This window comes from Megachile rotundata, chromosome 15 (assembly GCF_050947335.1).
Source record: "Megachile rotundata isolate GNS110a chromosome 15, iyMegRotu1, whole genome shotgun sequence".
Classification (NCBI taxonomy): Eukaryota; Metazoa; Arthropoda; class Insecta; order Hymenoptera; family Megachilidae; genus Megachile; species Megachile rotundata.
The window spans coordinates 14718954-14742796 of record NC_134997.1 but is presented as its reverse complement, the minus strand read 5'-3'; the positions used below and the strand labels follow the sequence as shown (position 1 = coordinate 14742796).

General features: G+C 33.2%; 4 protein-coding genes across 17 annotated transcripts in view; 3 read left to right on the top strand and 1 right to left on the bottom strand.

Moving 5' to 3' along the window:
• The first annotated feature begins 68 nt into the window (after positions 1-68).
• On the top strand, positions 69-3542 carry LOC100877695 (uncharacterized). Its single transcript, XM_012285670.2, has 7 exons — positions 69-207; positions 339-951; positions 1028-1200; positions 1268-1426; positions 1495-1611; positions 1686-3086; positions 3161-3542. The coding sequence occupies exons 2-7, from the start codon at positions 462-464 to the stop codon at positions 3353-3355; spliced, it is 2535 nt and encodes an 844-aa protein (XP_012141060.2). The 5' UTR covers positions 69-207; positions 339-461; the 3' UTR covers positions 3356-3542.
• Positions 3543-3848: 306 nt separating this feature from the next.
• On the top strand, positions 3849-6923 carry ThrRS (threonine--tRNA ligase). Its single transcript, XM_012285674.2, has 5 exons — positions 3849-4039; positions 4279-4365; positions 4508-6063; positions 6131-6420; positions 6500-6923. The coding sequence occupies exons 1-5, from the start codon at positions 3956-3958 to the stop codon at positions 6634-6636; spliced, it is 2154 nt and encodes a 717-aa protein (XP_012141064.2). The 5' UTR covers positions 3849-3955; the 3' UTR covers positions 6637-6923.
• Positions 6924-7327: 404 nt separating this feature from the next.
• LOC100879453 (ribosomal protein S6 kinase alpha-5) overlaps positions 7328-23843 on the top strand; it is a 43220-nt gene continuing 26704 nt past the window's right edge. The window contains exons 1-5 of the mRNA XM_076540434.1: positions 7328-7507; positions 7593-7702; positions 7947-8180; positions 8266-8471; positions 8587-8656. Of these exons, the coding sequence (XP_076396549.1) occupies positions 7428-7507; positions 7593-7702; positions 7947-8180; positions 8266-8471; positions 8587-8656 (700 nt within the window). The 5' untranslated portion in view covers positions 7328-7427. The remainder of the gene's footprint in view (positions 7508-7592; positions 7703-7946; positions 8181-8265; positions 8472-8586; positions 8657-23843) is intronic.
• On the bottom strand, positions 14260-23735 carry Iyd (Iodotyrosine deiodinase). 14 transcript variants are annotated; one of them, XM_076540467.1, is made up of 7 exons: positions 23319-23735; positions 23056-23159; positions 22293-22867; positions 22022-22210; positions 21131-21443; positions 20143-20999; positions 19667-20067 (listed from the first exon to the last, which is right to left on the bottom strand). In XM_076540467.1, exons 1-4 carry the CDS (start codon positions 23402-23404, stop codon positions 22025-22027), a joined length of 951 nt encoding a protein of 316 aa, XP_076396582.1. In that variant the 5' UTR covers positions 23405-23735; the 3' UTR covers positions 19667-20067; positions 20143-20999; positions 21131-21443; positions 22022-22024. The 14 variants fall into 14 exon arrangements, with proteins under 14 accessions (XP_076396587.1, XP_076396582.1, XP_003703444.2 ...); XM_003703396.3 differs by having other exon boundaries at positions 20143-21443; positions 22293-22609; positions 22667-22867; XM_076540474.1 differs by having other exon boundaries at positions 20143-21443; positions 23319-23364; positions 23439-23735.

The window sequence follows — 23843 nt, the reverse complement described above, 5'->3', positions numbered from 1 at the left end:
TAAAGTCTTAAATAAGGGGTACCAATATTCGAATTTTGTATTATATCTTTACGTTTTGTTTTTTTGTTGTGATACAATATATTTATACACACTTCTAAACAAAAATTCCAGTTTATATGTATGCGTTACAATTTTTCTGAAATGTAAAAACATGAAGTTAATACATACATTATTTTGATACAAATATTTTCATGTAAAAATATCTTTGTAAGCATCATTAATCATAAACGATTAATAACAATTGAGTTAAAATTTATATAATTTACTGAAGCATTGTTTGAAATATATTATAAATGTTAACTGAAAGCCGTTAATAATAAAAATTAATTTTTTTCTAGGTTACTGTTGCTGAAAATCAAGTGTTTAAAGTTAAACATTATTGACACTGTTCTAATTGTTATTTTTACAATAAATAAAAGTTCTTTGTACCAAAGTGAATTTGTACATTTAAATATATAAATATGTCATTTGCTATAGCAGATTCACAAAGTCTGCTTCAATCACAATCTATTAATTTTGCTTGCCCAGTTTGCAATTTTACATATGTAAATAGAAAAGAATTTTATAGTCATTTACATGTCCATGCTGGAAATGTATTAAAACATATGCAATTAAAAAAAAATGTAAATGATGAATCAAAGTTAGAGCTAAAATGTTTTGATCAGCAAAAGATTAACAATGATTTATATGAAGCAGTATTAAGACCTTTCAAATGTCAACGATGTAACTTAACATTTGATCGAGCTTCTCAATGTGATTATCATCATAGAAGTATACATCTAGGTGAAAAGTCACAACTTTGTGAAATTTGTGGTAAAGGTTTTTTTCGAAAAGCAGATTTAAGAACGCATTTGAATATACATCTAGGTACAAATTTTTGTATTTGTGAAATTTGTGGAAGGAAATTTAATCATGTATCTAATTTAATTAGACACTGCAGAATGCATGCTGGTAATTATGCTGCTTGTATAGGAGTTTTATGAACTAAGGATAAAAGGAAAATATTAAATTTGTATAAAATTTATAGGAGTGAAACCGTATCCGTGTTGTATTTGTGGTAAACGTTTTACTCAAATCAGCTCTGTTGTAAGGCACAAGCGTATTCATGAAAGATTGAAACATGATGTTAAGCAACAATTACAAAGCAATTATGATAATATTAATATGGAAAAAGAAGATCAGGATGTTCATATCAATAAGGTAATCAATAAATTTGATATTATGTAACTTCTCTTAAATATACATATATCTCACTGTAAATATACAGTTTGTTGAAGGTCATGTATCTGTTCATCAAAAGGTTATTAAGAGACAACATTATTGTAAAATTTGTGGTAAAAGTTTCAGTTTTATTTTTCTCTTAAGGGAACATGAGAAGATTCATTCACAAGATCCTGTTAATTTGGAATGCACAAATACCAAGATGGTAAGAATTACAATACATTTGAATACAAATTTATACTTTTGACCTTTTTTCTAATTTAAAATTTTCAGATATCGGCAGAAAATAAACATGAATGTGATACAAATAATATTGACCTTCCCAAAGATGAAACAAGTATTAAAAAAGTATTGCCATTGGATACAATTATTTATATTACTTCAGAACAGGTAAATAATTTATTACTGAAATATTTATAATTGAATGATATTGTATGTATTTTATTTTTTGTACAAATAAAAAGTTAAAGAAAATTAATCTGGAAAACATTGAAGATATCAAGGATCACATCTCACAAGAAAATTTAAATGAAGGAAAGGAGAAGATTATAACGACTAATGAATTAAATATTCCTGAGAAGCTAGTAGTATTTAACAATGATCAAACTCAGTTCATTCATGATAATCCTGTTTTGTTATGCAAAACTAGCAATCCTATGGAGAAAGGAAGTGTTGCCTATGTTTGCCAAGTGGATGAAAGTATACTTAAAAACACATCAGACATACAAACGTGTGAAACAGATGTACAAAAATTGGAAACACTACAAAGTTATAATAATCTGACAAATGCTTCTTTAAATGTCACTGATATGTTTCAAAAAATAGATTTGTCAGAATCGACTATCAATGAACAAATCAATTCTAATTCGAGTTTACAAAATCATCAAGAAATAAATGTACAAACTGAAAAAATTTCTGATGATTCAAATGACATAGACATTACAAATCACGATGAATCAATGTTACGTTTAGTACAAACAGAAACAGGGGAACAATTTTATGAATTCCTAATTAACAATTTAGTTGAAAAATTACCGAATACACAACCTGTAAAAGTTTCCGCGAATAGAGATGAAAGTACAAATCTTTCGGAAAATATAACAAATACGTGTATGAACGTTAAGAGTACAAATGAAGAGATACATCAGGAACAGAATATACGCGATGATATACCTAACGATCTAAGTTATACACCATATGAATTACAACGCGATGAGAAATGTTTTGTGACAAACCAGATTCTATTAGACACGCAAACTGATTTTGATAAATACGTTGATACGAACTTTGAAGTTTTTGAAAGATTAAATTATGAAGACAGCTCAGAACGATTTTTTGAATTTGTTGAAACTGCAGGAGTCGAAAATCAAAATTTAAAAATTCCCGAATGCAAAGAAAGCGAACAATTTTTACAATTTCAGAACTTTAATAAAATCGATACAATACAACAGAATGAAAAAGATACTGTTATTAATGACAATGAACAGATTATTAACAAGGATGCGCAGTGTGACATTACAAATCAAATTGATCAAACGAATAAAGATCAAGCACAAACAAATAATTCCACCGAAAACAATGAAAAAATAGATCAACAACAGGAATTGAAAACTTCGAAAATAGTTTCGATAAAATTTCAATGCACAGTATGTGAAAAATCATTTTCAACTAGTTATAATTACAAACAACATATAGGTACACATTTTGCTGATCAACAAAAATTTCATTGTAAAGAATGTAAAATGTCATTTGCATGGAAGTCAACATTAAATAAACATATTGCAAGTAATCACAGACCTGAGGGTCCTCAAAGGTTTGCATGTGATATATGTAAAAAAATGTATAGCACCTCTTCCCAAGTAAACGTAAGCATTGAAATATACAAGTATATAAATGTAAGGTTTTTTTTGAGTTGTATAAGGATATATTATTTTTACAGGAACATGTAAAACGAGATCATTTGAAAGAGCGAAACCACGTTTGTTCTTTGTGTGGTAAATCATTCTTTAAAAAATATGATTTGAAAATACATAATAGAATACATACGGATGAACGACCGTATGTTTGTCGTGCTTGCGGGAAAAGATTTCATCATCGAAGTCATATTATTCGTCATGAACGCATACATTTTTAGGGAAGAAATTAATGAACATGCATAAATTCTTGTATTATTAAATTATTCATTTATTATATTATTTATTCCGATATCTATTATGATAGATACTGAATATTGTAATGTAACTGTAATTGAAATGTATTATGAGTAATATTTTTTCATTTGTTTTTTAAATAATTATTTTTTAATAAAGACACTATTCATATCTATGATTACTAATTCCCTCAATGACTGAAATTAGAGACATACAAATTTTTAAATACAAAGATTTAGGATTATAGGGATCCAGAAAGTTTAAAATATATATATACATATGGCTTGACGTATGGTATGATGTATATACAACTGGACAGGTGTTAATCCAAACTGTGTATAGTTATCTGGTTTAGTCAAGGAGTCTTACTCTTTGGTTTAGTCATCAATTCTAGTTTCAACATGGTGGACACCGTATGCGACGACGTGATTAATAACGTGCACAGTTTAAATTTAAAAGAAGAAAAGGCATGAATGAGATTTATGTTTAAAACTTTTCTTACTTTTGCTTTTAGTATTACAATATGTTGACAAATTTTCGTATTTTCAACTATAAAAATCTTAACAATATTTTTAGGCGGACACATGTTCGGGTTGGTTATAGGAGACATTATTACTGTGACATCTTGTATTATTTTCACAGATATTTTTCTTTTATTTAAATATTTGGTAGTTTATTTTAAAGTAACTATGTATATTTATTTAGTTGTAAAAATGACTACCCATGTTGTTGAATCAATAATCTGATGTAATCTTATTTTGTCATTTCTGATGAATTGACGAAGATATTCATATTGTTAATATCCTAATTCCGCGTCTTATTTTTAATAAAATTTGTTTAAAATTTTATTTTTAAAAATCAATAAATGTTATCACTGAAATGTAATACTTCATTTTTTAAATTTTAGTCGAAGATGAAGCATTTGAAAAAGAAGACTGTCGCTACTGATAAAGAAGCAATTTCAGAGTTAAATCCGTGGCCGAGTTATATTCAGGTGCCGTATATTATTTTTTTAATCGTACGAATAGTTATCGAATTAATTTCAATAACTTTAATTTATAAATAAACATCAACATATTACATCTGCATATTATGTTAGTGTATTTTTGATTTTAACATAATGTCCTATGTTTCAGGATCGTATTGAATTATGGAATAAATTGAAAGCAGAATATGAAGAATCGTTAGCTACAAAGTCAGTTAATGATATAACAATAACTCTTCCTGATGGGAAAGAGGTTATAGGCCAGTCTTGGCGTACAACTCCATATGAAATCGCCAAAAATATTAGTCAAGGTTTAGCAGATAACACAGTTATCGCAAAAGTTAACAATGAATTATGGGATCTTGACAGACCTCTCGAATATGATTGCAAACTTGAACTTCTTAAATTTGATGATCCAGATGCCCAACAAGTTTTTTGGCATTCTAGTGCTCATGTTTTAGGAGAAGCAATGGAAAGAATATATGGTGGTTGTTTATGTTATGGTCCTCCAATAGAAAATGGGTTTTACTATGACATGTATCTTGGTGATAAAGGAATTTCAAACCTTGATTTTCCGTTTTTGGAAAGTCTGTACAAGAATATAGTCAAAGAGAAACAACCATTTGAAAGATTAGAAATGACAAAGGAAGATCTTTTGGATATGTTCAAGTATAATGAATTTAAACTTCGAATTATTAATGAGAAGATTCATACACCTACTACTACAGTTTATAGATGTGGTCCATTAATAGATTTGTGCAGAGGACCACACATTAGACATACTGGAAAAGTTAAAGCAATTAAAATCACCAAAAACTCTTCCACCTATTGGGAAGGAAATGCTAATGCAGAATCTTTACAGAGAGTATATGGGATCAGTTTTCCAGATACTAAACAATTAAAAGAATGGGAGAAGTTTCAAGAAGAAGCTGCCAAACGAGATCATCGGAAAATTGGAAAAGAACAAGAACTATTTTTCTTCCATGAACTTTCCCCAGGATCCTGCTTCTTTCAACCACGTGGAGCTTATATTTACAATACTCTAGTTGAATTTATTCGTTCTGAATACAGAAAGAGAGGTTTCCAAGAAGTAGTTACACCTAATATCTACAACAGTAAATTATGGCAAACATCTGGTCATTGGATGCATTATGCAGAAAACATGTTTTCGTTTGATGTTGAAAAGGAAACGTTTGCGCTTAAACCAATGAATTGTCCTGGTCATTGCATGATCTTTGATGTTCGTAATCGCTCTTGGCGCGAATTGCCATTAAGAATGGCAGATTTTGGCGTATTGCATCGGAACGAGTTATCTGGTGCGTTAACGGGGCTTACCAGGGTAAGGCGTTTCCAACAAGATGATGCGCATATATTCTGTGCAGCTGATCAAATTAAGGATGAAGTGACCGGTGCACTTGAATTTTTACGGCATGTATACTCTGTATTTGGCTTTACATTTAATTTGTGTTTGTCTACAAGACCTGAAAAGTATTTAGGAGATTTAGCCATGTGGGATCAGGCTGAAAAAGCGCTACAAGAAAGTTTAGATGTATTTGGAGACCCATGGAAATTTAATCCAGGAGATGGAGCATTTTATGGCCCAAAAATTGATATAACAATTATGGACGCGCTTAAAAGATCTCATCAATGTGCCACCATTCAATTGGATTTCCAATTGCCAATTAGATTTAATTTATCTTATGTAAAGTAAGTAGGGAAATCTCATAGGTTGAGAATATTAAATAAAAACTTTGAAATTGTTTCGAAATTTTAGTGAAGCTGGAGAGAAAACAAGGCCAGTAATCATACACAGAGCTATTCTGGGTTCTGTTGAAAGAATGATTGCAATTTTAACTGAATCTTATGCTGGGAAATGGCCTTTTTGGTTATCTCCACGCCAAGTTATGGTCATTCCAGTAAGTTCTCAGTTTGATGATTATGCATCTGAGGTGAAAGAAAAACTTTGGAATGCCGGATTCATGGCGGAAATTGATACGGATCCAAGTGACACTTTAAATAAAAAAATTCGAAATGCTCAACTTGCACAATTTAACTTTATTCTTGGTAAGGAAGAGTTTTGATAATATTGTACAATTACCAAATGTCGAAGTATTTAATTTTAACATAAACTTAACGTTTTTAGTTGTTGGAGAAAAGGAACTGAAAGCTGGTACAGTGAATGTACGAACCAGAGATAATGTGGTACATGGGGAAGTTGCAGTAGAAGATATAATCGAGCAATTCAAAGGATATAAAGAAAGAAAAGATAAAAATTGTTAAAAGAGAAACTTTAATGAGCTTTATGTGCAGCAAAAATATTTATTTGTAGGTTGTAATTCCGATATTGTCTATTGTAATTCGAATCGATAGATTTACATGACATTTTTATAAATGCACCAAAATAAATATGCTTATATGTTAAGGAAATACCGTGATTTCTGTATAATTTATATAAATGCATAAAATAGGCATTTTATATTCAATCAGTTCTGTTACAGTAATATTTGTTTGTAGCATTTAAATCTTAATGCAATTTCAAAATAAAAATAGAAATATAGAAATCTGTATTTTCAATTTCGATATCTTAGATCAGCTGGATGATGCGTTTATATTTATAAGATATGTAATAAATTATTCCACCACAAAAATTTGGTTTTCTTTAAATGATATTTTAACACGGATATTTTTTACTAACTCCACAAAAATTTTCAAAATTGCAATAATTATCATAAAATGTATCTTATGTGTGCGTAGATATTAATATCGATACAAGTGGTTAGAATCATAGAGATATAAGACGATCTTAAGTATATTAGAAAACTTCATTTCAACTACTTCAACATTACAAATTACTTATTGCACCTATAACTGCAATTAATTTATGAGTAAATACAAACGATGTATTTCATGAGTAATAGATTTAAAAGAACGCACAAAGTATATAGAAAGATTAGTTTCATGTATATAGTTTATTCAGAGGAATACGCATGCGTCAAAGATGGAGCTCCGTTTCCGGGAAGAACAGCAAGCGGTAAGCTAGAGCTGAAGGCTTGTTGTTTAATTGTTACAAAATGACAGCCGTTACTATTTCACCGGTTGCCCATGGAATTATACAAGCTGTAAATGAAAGCAACTTATGTAAAATCGAAAGGTACATGCTATATCAATGATATTGTGAACGTTTCTTCTGCGTGTAATACGAAATTCTACATGGCTGCTATCGATTTTTATTGCAGCTTCCTGAACGACACAGCGTATAGGGAAGCCATCGAAAATTCTTCAAATTATAATAGTCGATTATGCAGGGAACGACGGTTACGTATGCCTTTTCTCGATTCGCAAACAGGTATTTTTTTATTTCAATTATGAAGGAATATTTGTACGATATTGTATAACGAAACAATAGTTTGATTGCGTTATTTCCTTAATTAGAGTAAATGCACAAGTTGTTGTTTGTTAGTAGAAAATTTATTTTCAGTCCGAAGTAATAAAATTGTTGTCTGTTGATGATGTCAACTACTGGTACAGTTACTCTAATTTTAATTATGGGATGTAATTTTGGGGAAAATTTCTTTACTAAAACATTACAGGTGTAGCCCAAAACCATTCCGCATTGTTTATGTCTGCAAGAGAAAGACTGCCAGGTTTATTGCATGGTCAAATATACACATATCCTAGCAAAAGATGGCGGAAAAAGCGACGGCAATATTTGATGCATTACTTGCATCCAAAAAGAGGACCAAGAGATACAGAAGATGGGGTAGAAGGAGTAGAGACTATAACACATGTAAATGATGATAGCAAAGAATCTGTGGCCTTGAAAGGTGCTTATATGTTCCATGATCAATGAAACTAAATAAAATGAGATCACACGCGTATCTCATGTTCTGTTTTATAATAAAATTACAGAAGAACATAGTAAAGATGCTTGGTATTATGACGAGCAAGATATGTTGGATATGGATACGTACGAGGAACCTGATGCTGAAAGCGATTATGATTACGAAGAATATTACAGCAGTAAAAGAAAACGAAGGAAACCTCGAGGGGGTGGTCATCATCCTGCACGAAGTCATCCATCGTCTACAGATAGCCCAGGGGGCAAACGTACTAAGGTAAGTGCAGTGTATTTAAAATTGATTAATTACACAAGAATTTTTATTTAGGTAGAATATTTTTTGTATAAATAAGAAAAAATATATAAAGAAGAATTTGATTTTTATTAAATAGGGTGGGGGACGTGGGCGCAAAAAAACCAACTATGATGCTGTTGACACTGATAAGCCATTCGTTTGTGACCGTAAGTTTAACCATAGATACAACTACAAATGACCACTTCCTGTTACTAGTTTCATTATAAATATTATTATTATTATTATTATTAGCTCTATCAGTTGTTATTTCAAATAAGAGAAAAAGTGCATTACGTTAGAAGATTTGTTAATTTTATTAGATAACTATATTTTTATGATGCCTACATATTGTTTCATAAAATACGCGGAGGTTACTATATATGATATAAAATGATACTGGAAGCTCAGAATAAATTATTAAAGACTTTAGTCTTAATTATCGCATAATTCTACACTTGGGGATGGTGATTGAACTTTGTAACGTGGGAAGGTGCCCTTTAGTAAATTAATTTCATATCGACTGAATACTCTTTATTTAGAAAAAATTGATCAGTATTGTATTGACTGCTGTTTTCCTTCAAGTTTATGAATTGCAGTATGTTATAGCATATTCCATTCCTTGCTGTGTAATTTTTGTTTATGTCAATACCTTGTATTCCATTTCTCTTTTCCTATTTATCGAAGTATGAAGAGACATGGTATGATTCTGGATGAAAGGCAAAGATTGATTATACTTATTTGAAAAATTCAGAAACTTATACATAAAGGATATACAATGTATTAGCCAAGCGTATGAAATTATGTGCATCAATTTTTCACATAAAAATGATTATGCTCTCAAATTGTGTATCATAATTTATTTTCAACTAGTGTTTGATAAATCACCAAAATATAATGCGATTACGTGTTTGTTAAAAAATAAAAAAAGAGAGGAGAGAGAGAGAGAGAGAGAGAGAGAAAGAGAAAGAAAGAAGAAAAAAAATATTTACCGTGTCTGTTATTCAGTAGTTGGCAATTATTTGTTTTTTCTTTGTTTACTTGAAATCACGTTTACGGAGGTAGCGTTAACGAAGTATAGTGAAATAAAAATGTCGCGCTTATCGAAACCTTGAAGGAGTATAATAGTCACTACTAATTTTGATCGAACATTTTCCAGACACGAAGTCTATGAATTAACTCGAATGTGCCTGCAATCTGTTTACTTCTTAAAACCACTCCTGTTAGATTAGCAGAAAAATCTCAAGACATTTGGTCTAGACTAGTAAGCTTCGACTATACGAGAGTAGAGATTTCAGCGTATGCTAATTGTTTCTCGATGGAGCTTACGAAATTGGCCAAATATCTTCGGACATGTACTACCTGCCAATAACAGAGCAAGAATGTACTGGCTCACACTGTAGCGAGCTCATTCTGTAGGAGTATACAAGCATCAAGCCTTGCATCGTATTAGTTTTGCTTCTTGGGCTGGAACTCCTTCACTGCTTGTCCACATATAGATTCTTAGGTGGATAGGGATATGTATTGGTGCGGAAGGTGTGCAAATGCTGTTCCTGACCCGTAAGCTTCTGATCCCGAAATTCTTTAATCGCCTCGTTTTTCAGAACCACCTGCCTGTAATTTCGAATTAAACGTAATGTTCGATTGTAAAAGAACAACTGGATGATTCGTAGTGAAATGCACACATAGATATACAGAGAATAAGTGCGAGAGGAAGAGAGAAAGAGAGAGAGTATGCATTGAACGTGGCGGTTAAACGAGTATAATCCGTTCCTAATTATCCAACCAAATCGTCGACCAAAATTTCTCTTATTATGAACGTTGCATTGGATGGTTTGTGGGAAAACAGTATTTGCACTTTTGCAGTATGCAGCGCACGGTATAAAACCAGACCTGGTCTGGTCTACCATTACGGTCATTCCCACTCTACTTCCTCCGGTGATCCTGCTAAGGAACTAAGTCCCAGTCCTGCCGAAGTTGAACCTAGGAGCGTTGCAGACACCGCTGCTTCGAACCAGCCAGGTTGGAGCCAAAATCAGCTCAATTTTCTCACGATCCTTTTAAAAGCGTCCCGTTTCCTCTTGTCTTTTTTCATCCAGACGCCTATGATCATTGATCTGATCCCAGGTTCTTGCAACTACCGTTCTTCATGCCCAGAACAACAACAAGAACAAGAACAACATCATTTTCCCAAACTTGATGGAACTTGATATGATGTATGATCTCTTTCGTGTTTTCATTATTTTTTTACGTCTATTGCGAATGCATGCATTGCAAATAACCGTAGCTTAATTTGATTTCTGTGTGTTATCATCATCTCATCACTGTATTCCATAGCGTTACTGTGCGTATGGAGTTTCTCTTGCACAATAAATTACTTGTTCTTGCGCGTGAATATCATACAGAAAGAAGTCTCCAAGTCAGTATGATAACGAATAATTTTCTTCTATTTTCGTTTAAGTATGCGTAACTAATGTTATACAGACAAATTTTTATTAATGTGCCTTATGTGCTGAAGAAATGTTTCAAGATTCTTTTCTTGAGTCGAACGATAAGAATAGTAAAAAAAAAAGCAACTAAGAAAATGAAGCAACGATCGTTGCGAATGTTTTGCAATAGCATGCTTCTGCAATCTTTCTTGAAAGTGTTCTTTTATGTTGAATCAACAGGCATTACTCGGTTTTTTCTATTTCTTTTAAGCGGTTGTGTGGCACTACCTCTCGAGTGTTTGGTTTGTGAGCGTTTCTTTTCTTTTCCTCTTTTACTCTTTTTCTTTCGTGATACATAACACCAATAGCTTTTCCGTACCCCTTTATCAGCATGAGACTTATTTAACTAAAGCATTAGTATTTTATGATAATTTTGCTGTTAAGGCTGGCTGTAATTACCTGTAGTTACAAGTACAATAGAAATTACTATAGTCACGTGTAGTTAGAACGAAGAATTATTTTAATCACCTATAATTGGAGTTAGAGGTAACTATAGTTATCTGTGATCAGAGGTGAAGGTGACTATAACCGTATGTAAAATTAGAAGATGGGGGTGATTATAGTCATCTATAATTAGACCCGGTGAAAACTGTATTTGTCAATAATTCAAGTTTCGAACGCTATAATTATCTATAATTAGTGCTGGGAGTGACCTCTGATTTAAATTGAACATACATGTTTAAGGTAACTAGAACCGAATATGACTATAGTTACCTAATAATTAACAGTTAAAAAATGACCCATACCTAATGCTAGAGACGACTATAATCACCTGTAATTGCATGATTAATGTAATAATTCGAACATATTGCAGCGGAATGGATAAATATTGTGTTATTGGCTGATGTCTTCCCTTCTTTTCAGTTTTCGTTTGCTCTTAGTTCGATGCTTCTCTCAATTCCTGTAAAGTAATTTTGGCTTTGATTTCCCTATCTAGGATGAAAGGCTGTAAAGCTTCGCAAAAAAAGACTGCAATGTAGTTTGTCGTTTTGTCTAATCTGGGAATACGGATTACCTCGACGTCGTTGTTTTTAGAATGTTGGATTTGTTCTTTTGGTGATGGAATGCATCGGTTGGACGTAATATGTGCACCTTGTTACAATTACATATGTATATATATATATATATATATATATATATATGTATATATTGTATATATATACACACACATATTATTTCATTTGTTTCTTTATTGTTGTTGCCAGTTTCTTTTCATTAAATACTTGTGATGTTTCGAATAATCGATTCTGGTTATTCAAGAAAACAGTGTTCTAGACTGTATGGTAAGTGACCACCTTTTGCAAAAGTTCCTTAAATTCACCGTTTTTCTGTAGTACGATTTATTCAAAATTAACAAATTCATTGTCCTCCCGATAGTTGCACCTCAAGAAGAAGATTTAAATTGCTCAATGGAATTTTATGAACGGTTAATATCTACTTAAAAAAACTTTTGAAAGAGATGGTTACGGTAGAACAAGCTATTATTCTCATTCATAGTGATGGGCATTCAATATTTTCTTGTAAATTTTTATGTATTTTAATTATCGCAAAATTTCGAGTTACTTCGATATTCATTAAAAGTGAAAACGGTATTGGTTTTTGAGAACGTGGAATAATTAACATAATATTTTGTGTAATTTTTTTCCAGTTGGATAGTCTAGATAGTACTTACAAAAAATAATATTCGAAGTGAATCGGAATTTTGGTCCTGGATGTACAAGATGATTTATAAATGCGTGCTACTTCGATGAATCTGTTCGCTAATACAAGTATAAACTACTAAATTGTCTAAACTCTAGACTGATGCGTTTATCCTCTATAGTTGACATACACGTTCGTACAGCATTTTTCATATCTTTCAACCCATAAATTCGCCTCTGAAGTACAGGGATTTATAAATCGTCGTACATGGAAATCAATTACCAACCCTTATCATTGCTAATCAGCTCGTTCACGTTGTCTCAGATTCTGGGGTATGGAGACGATCCCTTCGCTCCTATCCCCCATAACCGAATCGATTATTGTTGACGATCATCACACAGAATTTGACTCTGAAACAATCATTGTCTCTAAGCCAGTGTGCATGGTCATCAGCTTGTGACGCAAAGCGCAACTGGGTATGTGGTCGGTTTGTGATCAGGTGGTACACGTCGGGGTCGTCAGAACGCAACTTCGTCGAGTACTTCGAGTCCCTCTCCCGCAGCGCCTTCCGCGACCGCTGCGGGAGGATCGTCCACGCAGCCTCAGCCCCAGCCACAGCCGCCTCAGCAGCAACAGCAGCAGCAGCAACAACAACAGCAGCAGCAGCCGCAGCCGCAGCAACAACAACAACCGCAACAACAGCAGCAGCAACAGCCACAGCAGCAGCCTCCTCCTCCTTCTTCGCAGCAACAGCCGCAACAGCAACCGCAACAGCAGCCACAACCACCCCAACAACAGGTGGCCGCGGCGCAGACAACGGTCGCGCCTGCTTCGCCTACGGTTCCTACGGCGAAAGAAGAACACCTGCCGGCAGCTCCATCCCCGGGCACAGCAGTCCCCTCTCCCTCTTCGTCTTCGGTGAGACCCGAGGGGCCACCCACTCCAGGAGGAACGAACGAAAAAAAAGTTGGCAAGTCTGCGCAACCGTCCCCTTACTGTGACTTCTGTCTGGGCGATGCTAGGGAAAATAAAAAGACTGGCGGCTCCGAAGAGTTGGTCTCTTGCAGTGATTGCGGTCGCTCAGGTAAGCCAGAGGAAAAGATCAAGCGCAAGTATACACGACGAACGAATCACAATTAAGTATATATGTATGTGTGTCGAAGGGTCGCCATAGTCGCGGCTTTGTTTGTTCACGGTTTCATAGTATTGTCACGGTTGTCGCGTTTGCGTTTGTCGATCTAAACCCTGCCTTCTTCTATCGAAAGGTAACGAGCTTTGATAGCATCACTAGTGGCCTGCGCCTCTGGGGACGAGGTGTCTGTTTCCTTTCATTTCATTCGAACTTATTCGTCAAACGAATATTGTTTTTCTTTGTTATGTCGGATGTTGGTTTTTAGGTATCTCAAAGTTATTACCTAGAAAGGATTACACCGTGTTTTTCAGGATGTTGCTACGTTATAGAATCATCAGGAGTTTATACTGTGCAGAGATAACAAGTTGGCCAACGGGACGATATAAAGGCAAGGGCAGTACTCTATTCGAGATACCCGACTCCTCTCGATTACGCGAATTTGTCAGTACACTTTTACGTGGGCAACGTAGGCTTTCGTTGACTAAGAATAAGTATAAGAGGGGAGGTCTAGGGTGAGCCTAAACAAGAGGCTAGAGGAAAACCAAGGAAAGTCTTAGAATCTTAGGGTTCTTCGTTCGTAGGCAAAGCTCGAAGAGAGTTTTGGATGTCTTAAGAATTATTTAACTCCGTAATAGCTTTGATTTTCTTTGTTATACGGTTGCTTGTTTATGTCGTGCATTTTTAAGTGTTGACTTCGTGTTAGAGATTCGCTTTTAATATAAAACTTTCAGGCAACAAAAATTTGTCTTATCTGAACTGTTATTTTTCTATGATTTCGGATAACGAAGGTTCTGTTGTAATTTATCTTCCCGAAGAAGTTCTTTTTATATGCCGAAGAATTACAGTTGTTATTCCGTTATGTGAGTTATTTGAAGCATCGTCTTCCTGAAATGTGAAATCTCTATGTATATTTTTATATACGTAAAGTATTCCTTTTTTACTCTTTACACGTATATCGTGATGCTTTGTTCGTCTCCCATTTACATTTTAATCTTATAGTATAACGAGCCCATCATATAAATCTATCGAATAGAATTTGATGTCTTCTTTTTATAAAGAATGTAAAAGTAAGATTATTATAATAATTATATAGCTTTATATCTATGTTTTCGTAGTAATTTATCAAAAATGTTTTTTATAAACTTGTTACAAGTTATTAATGGAAGAGTTCGAAAAAAATCATTAATTCTACAATTAGTAGTTGTTATGATTCGCTGTCGTCCCCATACGCGTGGCCAATAGCGTACTTTCGTCTCTTCTGTATCTCCTTACTACAATGGGACTTGTGTTCACACGGTAAAGCCCTTCTTTGTATTGTATTATTGCTAGCTACCGGTTGAACATCGTTTACTATATCTTGGACAAAATTGTTAGTTTGTGCTTGTCGATCGTTTCGTTCATCGTTAACGCGTTGATTCCCATGATAAAAGTTACCTAGCCCGAAAGAAATATTCTTCGAAAGTGCAGTACGCACCTATACTACAATCGATAGCACGGATAGTCAGGAATATTAAAGAGTAATTTTTTATTAAAATATTTCTTAATTATTTCATTCAATTCATAGCCATGGTAGTCAACGTGTTAATCGTACTCTTGGGATAAGGGTTCAACTTATCCTGGTAAGGATCATGATGAACAAAAAAAGAAACAAATTAAGAGAAAAGAGAGAATTAATGATTTTGGATAAAAGTAGGATGATAATTGGGTACTGTGTGACATATGTTCAAGGCCATCGATAAGGATAGTCGAGATAACACAACCGTGTGTGCAATAATTAAAAAACAAAGAAAAACAAAGAGAGAGAAAGAGAATATCGATTAATTATCTGCACGATTCAAGCGGAAGGGAATATAGTTACGAGCTTTACGTACACTAGTCAAGGCACGAAAAGCGAAAATTGAAAAAAAAAAAGAAAAGAATGATCATCGGTTTGTCAGTGGCGCAATTTGGTCGCATCTGAGTAATAGGAATTATCCGTGAGAAATTCCTTTTACTGCACGGATCAACTGTGATTTATCTATAATTCAATGATTAGTTTATAAGGGGAAAACAAATTTTTACGAAATGAAACAGAACAAAACGATGCTTAAAAAAAAAAACGAAAAAAAAAAGGAAATAAAATGAAACTCTATGTACAAAACAGAAAAAGAAAAAAGAAATCAACGTGGAATTACAGATCTAGGTCTGAATATTTAAGGATTAGAAATTTATAAAAAAAAATGGAAAATAAAATAGATAAATGCATAGAGCGACGACGAAGTACATATAAAAAGGTTAGAAGAATTCTTGAATTTGTTCGAAGGGGACGGAAGTATTTCGTGCGTGAAATTAACGAAAGTTTACAATACAAAAAAAAAAAAAGAAAAAAAAATCCTGATTGTACCTCCGAATAGCACCGATGTTCAGTTGATTTGAAGCTTGGTGAATTTGTTCACTACGTAGTCCTTGTCTCGTCGGCTTCAAAATTCGTACGTAAAGCTTCTGTCTGGTCGATTCGATTATAGCAAGATATTAGCAATTTTGGTTTGCTTTCAGTCCGCTTTGGATTAAACTTTAGGTAGATATTTACTTCGAAATCTATGTTAAGTCTCCGCCCCGTCCATCCACTATGAAATAGTCTAGTCGGTTCAGTCAAGTATAAAATTTCATATTTAGGGTTTACTCTTTTTATCGAATATTCGTCAGGTTTCATTTCAATCGCTGGTGCCATTCAGGAGAGTATCCAAGATACCTATTGCACAGTATCGCTGAAGCACATATTGAAAGAAGATGTGTTCGTGTTCTCTGATTTGATTACGCTGTAATCGTGTTTCTTACGTTGCATCGTGTTCGTGGAGAATCAAAAAACCAAGACAAAAAGAGGGAACTAAGAAGAAGAAGAAAACACAAAGACAAAAGCTTGCTGCGATTATTGGTCGGTTGATTGATCGTGAAATTTCGAGAGAGCTTAATAACAAACGATACGATATATACATACTTTATATTATTATATATTTATCCAGCACAGTCGTGAATCGTTTACCGAGAGAAACAATATTTATACATAGTAAGACGTGAAGAGGATTGACCATGTTTTCGATACTTCTACACTTTTCGAGCCTTGTAAATAACTTTTTTCCGTTTCTATTTATATATATATCTCATATATATATATATATATATATTTGCATGTGCGTGTGTATGTATGTGCATATATCTATAACGTATGTATATGTACACACGCACATCCACTACAATAGAGACCACATCTTAAGAGCGCAGCACATATGTATAACTATAGTAAAAGAAAAAAAAAGACACAAGAGGAAGATATAGAAAAAAATCATGGAAGAAAATATTCTTTTCACATGGCACAATCGTTATCATGTTATTCGCCTTTTTCGTTGACTTTTCGAATGAACAGTTTTGATACTCGTCAGTTCGATTCGTTTCTATCGATATTTCACGTTTCAAGAGCTGCCGCTCTTAAAAGATCTTCTGTTTCGTTTTGGGCATTAATCGTTTTCGTCTCGCGTTGCACGTATTATAGAAAATCGTCTTCTTGACCGATCGATTCGAATCGTCATCCGATGACGAGCATGTTCAAATAGATGAAGGCACAAAAGCGGAAATACGTGTACGAGAGGGTTACACAGTTTTCCATGAGTTTCGAGTTAGCTACGATACTAGAAGATGTATCTGTAGGTATTCGATATGATAGCTTAATTTTGTAAACGCTTTGATATTCGTACAACAAAATATCAATTCGAACGCTGCAGATTAATCGTCGTATCTATTTGTAATAACATCTTATGAGTTTTTCGTCGTAGATCAGCTCGTGCCCGATTCATACGTAGGATATCTCAATAAGTATGTGCATGATGGAATACCGGAGATTCGCGGTATCTAAAAGAAAAAAAATTGAAAAGTATTCCCCATCTTTAATATCTTTTCCCGAAAGTAAGTAAAGGAAGTCTAGTATGTATACTTGGGTACAAGGTGGGCTGCTTTTCTTGATTATGGTGAAAGACAGGAAGAAGAGTTATTCGCCGTAGTAACTCCCCCGAGAATTGGGGGGAAAGAATCGAGAACTTTTCAATTTCATCTGGACGCAAGGAATCCGCAATTTCAGAGTGTACATATTCTTTGATATAACCTGTATCGAATTAATTAGCTCCCTGTAGTATAATGCAGAGAGAAAGAGTTCGCGTTCGTTTCATTAGCAGCTACTCGTTTTTAACGCTAACGTTATATTATCATAGATTTATATGGATACGATACGCGTATTATTCCCCTCGCCCCTTGTTATTATTCGTACGTCCGACAGGGTGTAATTAAGCGTTGAACAACCAGGTAAATTACTAATTTACGGTGCGTCTAATTAAATACATTAGCTAATACAGCGTTCTCTGTGCAGAAGCCGATTCTTTAGATATATCATCGCTCGTAAATGTGTTTATGCTTAAGTATAATTTTATATCGTTCGGCAAATGATTCCACAGTGTGTTTTGCTGGAGCGTCGTCGACGGCAATTTCGAGCCTTTACCAAAAGAATTCGTGGAAGAGAAAAAAAATCAGGAGTGAGAGTGCGAGCGAGAAAGAGAGAGAAAGACGGAAATTTGGAAAGCAGGATAAAAAGAGAAGAAAAAGTAAAATAGATGTGTTTAAGGCGAGAAAGATTCTTAGAGAATATCTATATAATTTAACAGGTAACGATGGAATGACTTCGAAGACGAATCCACTATCGCAATCTTGGTAAATCCTTATGTTTATCGTGTCTAGAAACTCACGTGGTATAAGAAAAAAGAGAAGAAAGAAAAAAACACGAAACAAACATATACGAGTACGAAAGCATGCAGAGATAGTTCCTCCTTGTTATATAAAGAAAAAAAGAAAAATCGAAGATTTGTTATTAGGCAATTTTAATTAAGCAATACCCATGAGGCTTACAAATCTAGTATTTAAGTAACGCTAGTTATATATAAATATATATATTATATATATATATATATATATATATATCAAATGTGATACGTTATGAGTTGCGAGCATGTGTGTATGTGTGCGCGTGCGTGTACAGATGTGAAAAAGTGAGGGAAACGTAAAACACGAAGGGAGAAAACAGGACAGAGAATAGTATGAAAGAGGTGAAAGAATGAGAAAAAATGGACAAAAATGTGTGTGAACATATATAAAGAGAGGAGAGAGAGTGTGCTGGTCTGTGACGTTTATATTGTGCTGCGCAAGAAAGAACGTGAACTATTCCAAGGTACGCACCGCTATTACTTACCACCTTATTATTCCAAATAAACAATAATATGTTCAAGAGACAACATCAAAAAAAAAAGATCGCAGATATCATGAAATAAAATATTCTGTGCGGAAACATAACAGAACGTATCATTATTCCGGACGTTTTTAGTGCTGAGGAAGGGTGAAAGTCAATAATGATTTGTGAGATCGGCACGCGTTGTTTCAGTACAAATATCGTTCGAATTTTTGCTTAAAATCGAGAATTGTTACTCTTCCAATATCGATGCCAAAAAAAAAAATACGTAATAATATTTGAAACAAGATGATAGCTTGGAGTTCACTGTTCTTCGGCACAAGATAAATGTCCTAGCACCTTTCTACTCGTCCAAAACAGTTCTATCCTGTTCCGTCCCATATACGTGTTCCATGACCTGGCTACGTTCTTGTTATAGGGCATCCGACTTGTTTGCAATTCACAGCGAACATGATCGTTTCTGTTCGCAAGTACAGGTGGCAGTGCATCGAATGCAAATGCTGTTCCATATGTGGTACTTCTGACAACGATGTGAGTATTAAACATTATTTATCCGGTCCTTTGTTTTCTGTACGGATAATCAAACGAAGAGTCTATGTACACTTACTCCAATCTATTTTGCTTTCTTCGTCGTGCTGTTGATATTACTTACATAAAATTAGTGAACATTTAATAAGAATTTTGTGCAATTAACGATAGACAACGTCTGAATAAGTTACACTTCTGAAGTTTAAAAAACTCGGCTTCATAGTTATGAGATAGGTTCGATTTATACTTCCATTTGAACCTAATACTTCATCTATAATTTCTGTACTCTGTGTATGTCCCAGCTTCTTCTGTCTTTTGCTCTATTACGTATCAAAGCCATTCTTCAACCTTCGTGTTTGGTCTCCTTTCCATCAATTTCTTCTTTGTCACGCTCTAATTTTTCAACTTTTTGCACCGAATCATTAAACATATTAGTATCCTTCGATTTTCATTCGCATAAATTGAACTTCCTTTCCCACGTTATGCTGTTGCTATAAGATTCTAACTTCTTTCCTTTCTGCTTATCTTTAAAAGAACGTGAAAAAAAACATTACGTTAGTTAGGTAATATCGTTGCAAGCTAATTAATTTTTTCGCGAACCAAACTAGGATCAGCTGCTGTTCTGTGACGACTGTGATCGTGGATACCACATGTATTGTCTGTCTCCACCTCTTGCATCTCCTCCTGAGGGCTCCTGGTCTTGCCGTCTGTGCATAGCAGAATTTCATCGCCGTGATTAAAAGACAGTCTTGTTTCGTAGATAAGTCACGGATTTTTTTTTATCTATTTGCTGTGGTGCACTGGCCGTTTTTGTCTTTCTTTATATCGTTGAATTAGGAGAGTATTCGAAAAAAGCACATTGTCCTTCCCTTTAATATAGTATTACGTTAACGCTAATGTATACAATCATTGATCGAGGATCTTCTTTTCGTTGATAAGAGAAAGAGTTCATCAAGAAAGAGTTGGCAGCATTAACAATTCCTTTGTTTGTAAGTTCCGATAATAAGTGGAAATATCGCGAAGTATTCGTAGTGCGTAATGGCTGCGTTTAGATATCTCAGGCACTGGTGATCTCAAGCAACTAAAAGTATGATAACTAACGTATTATATTTATAATTTTAATGAAGTAGCGTTTATCAGTAGGTATATGAAAAATGTAGCGTTTAAAGAGCTGCCGACAACAGTATAGGATTTTAGATTCGAAATGTATTTTTTATTGACTTTTAAAGAAGAGACGTAATTTTTATGATGCTTCTTTTTTCTTAATTATAGTAGAAAGTAGTTTTTGAGAATTGTAAACGCGATAAATACTCTCCTAATTCCGAGCCAATTAACTTTTTAGCCATTGACATTCGAAGTTCGGTTGCTTTTACGATTTCGAAGATGCTTGAAACACTTTAAACGATTTGGAAATCTCAGATTTTTCCGAAATTCTTCTAGCTCCTTTTGCTCGTTGACTTGGTCCGATCCAAGGTTCATAAAATAAGCAAAAGTAAGGAAACAGAGTTAAAATAAAATTGATATTATAGTAAAAAATACATGATATTATAGCATCTGTTTCATAAATAGTGACAAAATAGAACACTACCTGTTTATCTGTAATGTATCATGATACTAAAGCTTTTACACTTAATGACACAGCCATTAGTAGCAGTATAGCTATGACATACAGACTTGCAGTACCGCAGAAAATTATATTCTATATGCCCTTTATTGTTAGCTCAGTATTTTTATATTTTATATATTGAATGTACTTAATTTAAGATACTGTGGTGATATTTGGTACTCATTGATGTAATTTGTTTTTTTTTTCTTTCTGTTTTTTTTTTTTTTTTGTAATCAATAATTTTAGGGTCATTCAATGAAGTGGAATTGTGTAATTAGATATCATCAGAATTAGTCTATAAACATTTTTTGAGTTTGAATCGATTGAACGTAGCGAATTTACATTTTATATCGCTTATCTTTAACACATTGTATGCAAATTTGAATAAACGTTAGTTTATACAAACAAACGAATCACTAACTTCAGACAGTCTTATTGTGTGCCATGAATATTTTTTGAATGCAGGAAGATAATACATAATGATAGAACTTCTTTGGGTGCTATATTTCAGGGATTACTTTCCCTTTTGAACATTTTAGGATAACTTTATAAGATTGAAAGTCATGTCTTTGACCAAGGAAAACTATATTCTATAATTATAAATAATAATAATATATATATATACACACACACACACACACACACACACATATATATATATATATTTGCGAAAGTGTAATGTAAGGTAATTCATAAGTAACAAACAATACTCAAAAAAAAATATAAGTTTTTTTATGAAAACAGGATTTGTATGAATCTATGATTATGTGTATACCCATTTTATATTATCCCACAAGCATGCAAATATTCTGATAAAAGTATTATTATTATCAAACAGAGACTAATTATTTTTTATGATTTGTCAATACGTACATGTCAATCAATTTCTACTAAAATCTCAGACAACTGTTTTCTTTGGAGAGCAGGCACTGTTGCATTTTTTGCTGGATACCCAACTGGCAATAGTACAACTAGCTTTTCATTAGGAGGACGTTTGAGAAGGTTACGAATGGCAGGTCCACAATTTAACGGAGTAGAAGTTAAAGTTACCAAACCTGCATACTAGTTTTAAAATTCACGTATTATGATCCATATTATTCATAGGTATACGACATAAGAGGTGATAGTATTATAATGGTATTACCTGTATAGCGGTGATAAGAATACCACAAGCGATCGATGTGCTTATTTCGTTGTAATAATGAATTTTCTTTTTTCCGTTAGGTAAAATTCCATAAATTTGTTTGAATACAAGTATCAAATAAGGAGCAGTGGTCAGGTACTCTTTGATCCAGTTGGTTTTAAATGGAAGTAGATCTGTGGTCCATTTTACTCCCATTCTCTTTTTATAATTCAATTCTTCTTCTGTTTCGACGATACATCGTATTTGCTCTTTCACCTTCTGATTTGATACCGCTACGAATGTCCATGGTTCTGTATGCGCACCACTAGGCGTAGTGCCTAAAATGGATTCAGATGTACAAGAAGTTTTGTGAATGTAATAATATGATATTGTACCTGCAGCTTTTATTATCTCGTGTATAACTTCTTTTGGTACAGAATCTGAACTAAAAAATCTGATACTTCTTCTAGCAGCTACTATTTTATAAAACTTAGAAGCTCTAGAAAGTAACTCTGCTTCAGAGGGTTTCGTATATTTGTATGGAACATGTTCTAAATCTTTTGGTAGCGCAGGTTCTTCGCTATCTTCTAATGTTTCTTGAAAATGTTTTAAAAGAGATAATTGTTCTATGTGATTTTACCATTAATAAACCTCAGTTTTTATAATTAGCTGTTATTATAAAACATAGAATAAAATGCATTCGATATAATGTAAAATTAATTTATACCTTAAATAACGTAAATTTTTTCAAAATTTTAGTAGCAATAAAATATGGTAAAATTACCTTCTAGTTGCTGTATTGTATTATCCAAGATATTAGAAGTATATTTATTATTCTGAATAAAAATGGCGCCCTTTCTCGATATTTCATAAAAAACTTTTAAAACACTGCAAGATATGATAAAGATTAGCATATGATACCCGTATTTCGTCCAAAATGGTAAAAGTTCAGCAAGCATTTTAAAAAAAAAAATTCAGCCTGTTCGAATAATAAAGTTATCAAGAATTTTATTCGACTGTTTTAAGTATACATTGGAGAAGACTAACACGATATAAAGACCTCCGTTAATACGAGTGGTGGGATACATCTGACCTAAAATGTATAAGATATCGCTTGTAAACAGACGATGCATTCCATTACTCGTATTTAAATTTATTCTTACTTACATTCGTTTATTTTTATTCGTCGTTTAATACACAACGAAATGTTTAAGTATATTTGTGTCTTATAATATATATATTACACCTAATTTCTTAAATCCGAAGGAAAAACAATGATAATTCCTATTAACGATTAGTAGCGATTGAAATTGTCTTCTGTACCTATTCGTATAGGAAGCACGATTTACCGAAGCATTTCATTACATTTTAAGCAATACCAAACGATTGAACTATACAGCGCAAAAGAACTCAGGCTATACAAAAAAATTACAACGCTGGCCTAGATAATGACTTTTATTAACATCTTACTATTGTTAAAAACTTGTTATTATAAATAAAGTCACTGTTTACTTTTAATAACCATCATTTATTTGAAATAACATCATGATCCATTATTCGTACTTTTTTTTA